The 9,653-nt window shown below is 41.0% G+C and overlaps 1 protein-coding gene across 2 annotated transcripts in view; it reads right to left on the bottom strand.

Moving 5' to 3' along the window:
- Positions 1-1,484: 1,484 nt before the first annotated feature.
- prrx1b (paired related homeobox 1b) overlaps positions 1,485-9,653 on the bottom strand; it is a 16,962-nt gene continuing 8,793 nt past the window's right edge. The window contains exons 3-5 of one of the 2 annotated variants that reach the window (XM_023428960.2): positions 7,193-7,374; positions 4,085-4,150; positions 1,485-2,404 (exon numbers count right to left, since the gene is read on the bottom strand). In XM_023428960.2, the coding sequence (XP_023284728.1) occupies positions 2,272-2,404; positions 4,085-4,150; positions 7,193-7,374 (381 nt within the window). In that variant the 3' untranslated portion in view covers positions 1,485-2,271. The remainder of the gene's footprint in view (positions 2,405-4,084; positions 4,151-7,192; positions 7,375-9,653) is intronic. The other variant, XM_023428961.2, reaches the window with a different exon arrangement.

Raw genomic sequence — 9,653 nt, 5'->3', positions numbered from 1 at the left:
GGAAAACCCCTCCAGTCACATCAGTGAACCTCCTTGTTATCAAAGCTAACCCTCGCTCAGCTCACACAAACAACTGAGGAGACTTAAAGAAGCCAAAGAAGCCCTTAAATCTTTCACTTAATTAAAAATGACAATACCGCACTTCAAAAAAAAAAAAAGATGCTCTCTTACTAGTTAAAGTCCTACAATCAAAATAAACAAATTCGTAACAGTAAAAGCATCTAAACTGGAGACAATGAAAGGATGAAAAGATTTTCCTGCTCTCCAGCAGATGGAGGATCACAAGCCAAATTCTCAGATTTCAGTCTCTTTCTAAAAGTCTTTACGAAAACTCAGAAACAGGGGTGACATAAAGCGACAACAAGGCTGATTATTACCGAGCAACATGGACATTTTATGTGCTTGTCGCATGTTGAACGTAAAAATCCGAATCTGACACTGTCAGGTCAGAATAGTCAAGTAAAAATACCACTATGTCAAAGCCACACTGAACCACAAATTCCACTAAACAGGACGATAAAACACTGAATAACCAGAGAACAGCAGCAGCAGCAGAGAGACCAGAGCAAACAGCAAACTGTAAAGACAAAATTAATTTTGAATTCTTCTATGCCGAATTTATCAGGAGACAATAAAACTGAGAATATGTTATAGACACCGTTTTAACAGTGTATATTATGTTTACTATTGTCAGAGGAAAATGAAACTTGAGATTTTCTGAAGGGAGTTTGGTTTATGACAAAGAAGCAAAATCACTTTTCTTGTATATTTGTGAGTTGCCATAGGTAAACCTCTGTAAGAAAACAAAACAAAAAAAAAACAACATTTCCTCAGCAATTTTTCCTTCACAAAAATCCAAACAGCACCATCAGCTGCGATTTCATACTTTTACGGCCCTCGTGCGCCGTGCGAGGACAACCGTGGACATGTGTTTGTTGACGGTGAGGGTTATGAGGGGCCAAGGAGAAGAAACACCTTGTGTGACAGCCGCGGGAGTTAAACGAGGCCCAGGGGCCCTCCATATTAAGGAGAGGATTTCCCTGCTCATAAATATCCTGTTTTTAAGATGAAAATTTCAGGTTGCGGTAATGAGAAAAAAAAAAGAAAGAAAAAAAAAAAAAGAAAACACACAAAGCAGGAGCAGCTTGAGGTTTCTCTGAAGGAGAATCTGTTCTCGAGTTGTAAATCTTCTCTTTTATGGGGCGTGCACGAGGTCCAAGATCATTTTGCTTTCCAAGGTCTCAACTATAAACATACTTATTTCTTATAGTTTTTGAAGCAGAGTTTAAGCCTGACTGGATTGTAGCAATCATATATTTTTTGTTATGATAAGTTACAAATCATCCAACCATAAAGATTCAGTCAGAGTTTGTTCGAGGACACAGTTGAAAAACTGGAGGAGTGCTCCAAAAAATTGGGAAACTATTATGGAGGACTATTTTTTCCCCCTTTTTTTTCTGAGATCTGGTGAAGTGGACACTTGCTTGAAATGCATTTTTATTAATATACAAGTTTTTATTCTGTTACAGATAAAGGATATCATAGGAAATAAGGAGAATCTACTGGTTTTGGATTCAGAAATACATTAGCCTCTCCTTTATATTGGACTATTACATGAAAATGAAAATGCGTTGAAAATGTTTGCATGTCAGTGGTATAACATGAAAAGAAATGTGGAAAAAAACAAAACTATCTTTAAAAAAAAAAAAGTTGCATAAATGTGGAAGTCCTTGTCAGTTTTTTGTTGATTTTAAAAAAGAAAAAAAAAGAAGGAGTCGTTGATCCCAGTTTTGGTGTGTAATTTCATCCAACACCACATCCAAAACGGACAGAGGGAATTCCACGTAGTCCGTACATGAGTTTCCGTCGAGAACAAGATCTCTGATTTAAAAAAAAAAAAAGAAAAATATCTTTGAGGATCTCGCCCTCCATTTTCAGTCACAATCACAAATGTAAAACTATGCAGATATTCAGCTACAACATCCAGTCTAGATGTCTGTTTGTACAAAGAGTTTGGTGATGCTCAGGAGAGAAAAATAAGGCGACTTAGGGAAGAATCCTGACACCACTCTGCGTATAAATGTAGTAGTGCGCCATCAAGGCTGCTCCAGAAAGGAGAGGAGACGTCACGATCCATGTCGTGTGAGATGACGCTCATCCCAGAGGTGGTGTCCGACTGTGGAGAGGGGTAGGGGTGGGGGTGGGGGGGGGTCCAGCAGTAGAGAGGGTCCCCTCCCCTCCTGTGTGCGAGCCCCCAGGCCTCCCCTCCGCTCAGTTGACCGTGGGCACCTGGTTCAAGCTGTATTCCTTGGCTTTGAGCCGCAGGTTGGCGATGCTGTTGGCCATGTTCATTCCCTGGGACGTGTTGGTGTTGGAGCAGGTGGGCGGGTAGGTGGCCATGGCGCTGAGAGACAAGAGGAGGAGACAAGAGGCGAAAAGGTCAAGTCACCTGTGGCTGACAGCGAGCTAAAGCTCAGCATGAGCTGCAGCTGTGGAAATATGGAGCTGAAAAGGTTGGACTGATCATGTGAAGAGATTTAAACTAAATCTGACGTAAAGACTCAGAAACCAAAAAAAAAAAAAAAAACCCCCAAAGGAACTTCGCCAGTGTTTTTGCACCTTAACCTGATGGTAACATCAACGTTCTTCAGAACATGTAAGATTTGTGAATTACGAACATTTTAACTGCACAACTGGTGCTTAAAGCCAAAGCTGACTCAAGTCCTGCCTGGCAAACAATTAAGAGAAATGTCTCTTTTGTTGATGTACTTTTTGTTTCTCGGATAAAAATATGTTTTTGAGTTTTTATCCAGAATCCTAGAGGAAACTATTCGTTTTTTGTCCAGTCTGCTTTGGAATAACAATCCCTCCTTAAATCTGTTAATGAACAAACAAAGTTTATACTTTGTTGAGATGAGAGGCCAAAGAAAGTCGTCGTCTGCTACCAAAGAGCCTCCAACTCGGCCTCTGTGGCAAATCTGGCAGCTCCTCTGTGCTCATCTTGATATTTAGTCTTTTAAAACAGCCGATCCAAGAATGCATTAAGTCTCACAGTGGAGCTTTAATTACTTAGAAGAAATGCTAAGGTCACAATTAAAACGTTTTGACCTATATGCCATAACCTTGTTGCAGAAAAGTGAGCTGATGTTTGTTTCTGTTGTTACAGTGAAGTCCTCCTCTCTGTTCCTACAGATAAATGCATATCCATGTCCTTAGGATTGAAAATGAAACAGCGTGCGAACACTGCCAGCCCTTTATCCTGCATGAATGTGACAAGACTGTCAACATAAAAAAAAAAAGAAAAAAAAAGTTGACAATGTTGTCACATCTATGTAAGAAGACATCCCAGTGTGCTGGTGGTGTTTCATCTTTTTGTGCAGATTCAATTGAAAACACATTTGTCGGCCGGCTTGTTAACTTCTTTTTCTTTCCTCATCTTTATCAGTCGTGAGCGCAGACTGAGATTTAAATGGTCTGCACTACGTTACCACAAACTGATAATATGACTGATGAAAACAAAAGCAGAGGTAACACTCTGATAAATTCTACATCTCAAGCATATTTTAATTATCGTTATCTATTGGTTTCACTGGACAGAAATAAATGAATGGAAACAACTGTCAGCTACAGGAACGGAAGAAGTTCTGAAACACTCATTTAACGCTTTTCAAAAGGCCAGGTCATGGTTCTCCAAGAGGAGCTGCACGGAGGGCAACTCGGACTTGGCTGTAGATACTTGAAGACTTCTTCAGGTCTAGAACTGAAGAAGTCTCTTAGATGAGAGGGGAAACATCTTCAAGTCTCCACAACCAAGTCCAGTTCAACTCTTCTTGGATGCAAAAACACTGCAAAGATCCTTTAAAGACAACAACAGAGAACTCGCTGTATTTAAGTTAAAGTGCACAAATAACACAAAGACATTTTCAAAAGGCACAAAAAAAGGAAATCAGAAAACATCTTGACAATTCTAAAGAAAAAACAAGTAAGGATTTGGAAACAGTAAAGACTAAAATGTGCAAAAACAGCGGTATGCTCCTTTAAAGACAATAAGAAAAGAACTAGATGTAGTAAAGTGAAAGCGTACTTGTTCTCTGAGGGCAGCATTTTCTGTGGTACTCGCACTGGCCCCCCCTCCGGCATCGGATACCAGCTTTAGGATAATATACAGTGAAGTGTTAGCACCACATAGCATAATTCCTGCTTCACAGAAGATTTCCCTCGCTGCCCCGCGTCCGGCCAAGAAAGCTCAAGAGTTGGAGTCTGAGCCGCGGCCGCAGGCTTCGACATTTTATACTGAGTTTCATAACGGAGGATTACTGTAAATCATGACCAATGTAACCAGAGTCACAAAAAATGTTGCCCGGTAGAGCGCTGTCTCTCTGAGCAGCGTTCATTATCTGGTGTAGTGTAGCAGAGAGAGGTCACAGGGGTCAGCGGTGGATTTAATACGGTTTGTTTTCACATTATCACCTCGTCAGGAGGGTCATGAGATCTGTCCACGCCCCACCCACCCACCCACCCCCACACTGGTCACGCTGACAGAGGAGAGCAGTGGGGGGAAAGTGTGTGTGTGTGAGTGTGTGTGTGGGGGGGCTGTTTTGATTCAACACAATTAGTTTGGAGTTAGATACAGTGTGTGTGCACGGAGGACGGTTCTTTATGCTGAGAGGAAAAATGTCTGCAGGGAGGAGGACAGCAGAGACAGAGGAGGGAAAGGCAGTAACTTAACTGTGTTCATAATAGAATTTAAAATGATCATTATCAAATAATCAAATAATGCATCGATCATTTCTTTAAAGATTAAACAAATAGCAGCAAGAACAAAATGAATTACACAGAAACATTTCTATGTAAAAGTCTGAATTTGTAGATTAAATCTACTGTGGCCTCAAGTCTGACTTTACTCAGACTTACACTTTACTTTATAGGAAATCCTGAATTCTGGTGACTGTCAATCTTTAGATATTTTAATGATATAATTGTTGAAATTACAAGCCAATAGGCTACTATAACGCTACAGTGCTATAAAGCCTGAAACAGTGCGGTGCAGTTTACTCTGCTGAGGCCTGAGCGTGTGATTTAGTGTTTTGCACTTTGTACGTGAGCGCAGCAGTTTGTGTTTAAACGTTAAATGAAGCATGACGCTTTTGTTGTTGTAAAAGTTGAACCAAAGCAACAGAAAGATACTGTAAAACCACAGCGGGAAGATTCACAAGCTTTTCAGCTCCTTACTTATCTAAAGACCGATAACAGGAATCATTTGTTTCTCTTTGTTTTTGCTGAATACATTTTGTTAGTCTTTTAAAATGAAAATATTTTTTAAAAATCATGTTATAATATTTCTTAAAGTGTTTGCTTGTTAAGATTAGACAAAAAGGGAAAAGAGATCGTGCACAGCTGTTTGTCTGTAAGTCGCTTCACAGAGCGTCTGAAGGTTTCGACCAGACAACAGGACAATTTATCTCAGAAACCTAAATCTGAAATGTGAGCGGTGACTCCACCTGTCACATATGTAGTGGAATAAAAAGAACAAAACTAGCCTCTGAGCTGTAGTGGAGAAAATAAATAAAAAATCTGGTTCAGCTCATTACTCTGAACATGTGGTCTGGTTATACTGGAGTGAGATTAGCTAAGAGACAGAACAGCAGAGTCGGACCTTCAGAGAGAAGCTGGATTAACAGAGCGACGCCCCCTGAGCGTGTAGACCTCCAATAGTTAGAGGAGATCCACACTTTACCTACATTTAGGAAAACTCAGCATCTCAGGTACAAATCAGGATCAAAATGTTTTTCTCCTCCTGGACTGAAATGAGTTGACTTCACCTGCACCTGAATTGGTTTTGATAGTTAGCTCTGACTCAGATTATTAAAGGATCAGTTTGTATTTATTCTATATTTTTCTTATTTTCAGCAAATCTCATGAAAAAACAAAAACCAACAGTGTGTTATTCCGTCTCTCAACACTTCCCTCCTCAGCTCCGAGCTGATTGGTTCCTACCGAAGATGGAAATTCATAAAAACACTTCAAATATATTGTTTCATTTAAAAAAGAAAAACAAAATTAAAAAAAAAGTAATTTCCTTACTGTAGTTTTATCAAATAAAGAACAGGAAATAGTGCATTTGTTGGGGACTATTTTCAGCAGCGTATTAATCCACATCTGGTGCTTTAGTGCGTATTTGAGGCAGCAGGAAGGTGTGTGTGTGTGTGTGATACAACATGGTGCACACACACACACACACACACACACACACACACACACACACACACACACACACACACACACACACGCACACGAGATTAGTTGGAGACATTGGCTCTGCACATGAGATTTGTTGATAATAAGGAAAATGGAGAATATCACTCCTGCGCTCGTCGTCCTGTGTACTCGCCGTGTATAAATAAAGGTTGAGTGTATGAAAGGATTTCAATCAGATGGTCCTCCTCACACCGAGGTCTGACCCGGTCTGAGTCCAGGTGGATCACAGGAGATGAAGACGGGCAGAGGAACTATGAGGAGTATGTGCAGGTAGAGGAAGAGGAGGAAATGAAACAATAACAGAGAGCGGTGCCAGGGTCACTGTGCGTGTGTGTGTGTGTGTGTGTGTGTGTGTGTGTGTGTGTGTGTTATGGTGGTGTTAACACATGGTTATTGTGGTCTCAGCTTGTGCTTTTTCAACTGGATACACTTGAGTGATTTGATGTTCGGCCTCTTTCTTTTCTTCCTCCCTCTTTTACATGTTACTTTCTTTCTTTCTTTCTTTCTTTCTTTCTTTCTTTCTTTCTTTCTTTCTTTCTTTCTTTCTGTTAATTATTTACTAATGTCTTTCCCATCTGTCCTTCCTTTTCTACATTTCTTATTCTTTCTTCACTTCCTTCTTTTTCTGTCCCGTCTTTCTTCACTTCATTCCTTCTTTCTTTCTTCAGTCCCTTCTTCCCTTATTTCCTTCCTTCTTACTCTCCTATCTACTCTTTCCCTGCCCTCTTTCCTGAGTCCTCTACTCCTCCTTCTCTTCTTCCCTTTCTTCTTTCTTCAAGTAAAATAAAAAGTGGAGATATGAGTATTTTAGCCAGTGAAGCTAAACTCTAGTTCCTCCTCCACCGCCGCGCTGCAGATCACCGGTGTTGTGCTGTGTGTTAATGAGGAGTGAACCTCAGGTTGTTGGGTGGTGGCGGGTGACAGCGGACTCTACCTGTAGGGGGCGGCGCTGCCCCAGGACAGGTAGTCGTTAGGGCGTGGCGCAGGGCGCGGTACAATCGGCTGCTCCACCGCCGTCACGTCTCCTGAGTAAGATTTGAGGAGCGAGGCGTTCTTGCTGGCCAGCATGGCGCGCTCGTTCCTGCGGAACTTAGCTCTCCGGTTCTGGAACCAAACCTGGAACCAAGGAGAGAACAACAGCATGAGCCACGTGACATCACAAACACCTCAGTCAACTCTTCTTTAGACAAGTCATCAAAGCTCTGAAGATACCAAATATGTTTGGTCAAAGTTGGGACAAAAGGTTAGAGTAAAGTTAGATTTGATAGAAACAGAAGAACCAGCCCAGTATCATCAGGAGTTACAGTTTCTACTGGATGAATCAGCAGCGCACGGTTCACATCCAGAGCCAGTGAGACGTGTCCTTCATGTAGACACAGTGAGGCTCCTTAACAATCAACACTAAGGTCCTCCACTGGAGCTTTCAGCCTCATCTCATCTCATTCATCTTCCCGTGAAGCATAACAAGAAACACTGACACTCTCTCTAGCACCAGTTTGCTGACGAAGACTGTGCGAGACAGCTGAAAGCTCCTAAAAGTTAGTGGGCCTTGAATATGCAACACATGGTCCCAGAGTGTAGAATGAACTTCTCTGCTCACGTGCACTCACATTCATAATTAAGGGTTTTATAACTTAACTTAAATTTCAAAAAACCCTTAATAACAATTTAAGAGTAATTTGAGCCTTTAAATGTGGAGATTTAAGGCGGTCTGAGTGCATGGACTCATTTAAGGCTTTTTTTGTTTGTTTGTTTTTGACTTTTGGATTGCATTTTTTTTAACTAAGATGTAACTTAGTGTTATTATTGTTCATCACAATGATTAAAATACATCTAAAGTTGTTCTTTCATTATATGGCAACCAATTTTTTTACACTTTTGCAGTGTTGGTGACACAATGGGAACTCTAACACTCTTCTTCTGTGGTGCAGTTGTGTGTGTGTGCATGCAGCAGTTACTGTTGGTTATGCATGTGACAGAGAATGTGCAAGGAATCCTTAATGTGGTGATGATCAGTGAAGATGTATTAGTGATGTGTACATCACAACAACCCTCCACATGATAAGTACATAAAATAATATCAGTATTGGTATTGCTGATTGTTGCCATGGTGATGTTCCCTACCTTTAACACAAAACAACAGAACAGGCTGTGTTATCACACAGACTCAAACAGAAGGCGTCCTGCTCGTCAATTAAAGGAACAGAGGCCTTAAAAACCATTTAAACAAATGTTTTTTTTTCTAAATGATTCTCTAACCCTAATCAGCAGCACCTCCTGAGGGGAATGGGCGTGTGTGTGTGTGTGTGTGTGTTTAGGGGGGGTGCTAATGTTGTTCCTTGCTGTTAAATCGAATTCCTTATTAGAAACGGTGAGCGCTCCTCACAGGGGCGCGCTGTCCGCTGACGCACAGCCTCAGGAATGGGCCCAAAGTCTCTTTTATCAAAGGATTTCTGCGTCGCTCTCTGCTACACATTAATCACAGATGTGCTGCCTCTCTCCCTCCATCACCATTTCCTCTTTCCCCTCGCACTCTGCCCACAGAACAAATACTTTCACTGCGTCGATTGAAGAGAGGGCAGAAAAATATACGACAAAAAAGGCATTATAGATACGTATTTATCTATTGCTTCTTATGTCATATCATTGTTTAGTAAGAACCGTACATTCAAAACTTTTTTCTTTGTTTATCAGTTGACGAGCTTTCGTCTAGTTTCAGTGTTTATCCAGAGCGACCAAGGGCATTTAGGGACCAGGGGTGACATGTTTTGCCTCCTATTCTTTCGGTTTCACAGTTTAACAGTTGAGTATCTGGTTAACTCTCTGGTTAACTCTCTGGTTAACCGGTTAAATCTCCTTAAACAGCGTCTCTGTTCAGCTGCTATAATCTAGATGAGCGAAGTTCTGAGTTCATACAAATCCAGATACGCAAACTGCCTTCACTTCCTCCTCCTTCCTGCCCTGGGTTTTGTCTGTCAGGCTACGAGCTTGACGGGGCAGTAAAGTCGGGGCTTAAAAGACTACGCCCACCCACTGCTGCATGTTTCTAAAAACAAAAAAAATCAATACATTTATCTATTTATTTATTCTATACCGAGCGAACCTGAAGAAGCGGCAGACGAAGCGTGTTGTAGGCTCTCATTAAAAGTCACAGTGAGCTCATCTCAGTGTGCAGTGGGGAACTTTGAGTCGTTCCTGCGACCGACCATCACCTGATCGCTGATACTGGCTGTGCATGGGGAGTTCGGTTCGCATTTAAATTTTGATTTGCAGGAGATGTTGATGTGATTAAATTTTTTTGTGTTGTAGAAAATCCAATAAACAAATTTGGGGAGAAAAAAATGTTTGGTAGCTAAAACAATTCTGCAGTTTTTATTTTATTTTAGTATTTATTT

Source organism: Seriola lalandi, unplaced genomic scaffold, assembly GCF_002814215.2.
Source record: "Seriola lalandi dorsalis isolate HSWRI2012SDOR001 ecotype SW California unplaced genomic scaffold, Sedor1 jcf7180002054885, whole genome shotgun sequence".
Taxonomy (NCBI): Eukaryota; Metazoa; Chordata; class Actinopteri; order Carangiformes; family Carangidae; genus Seriola; species Seriola lalandi.
This window is presented reverse-complemented; position numbering and strand designations above follow the sequence as displayed.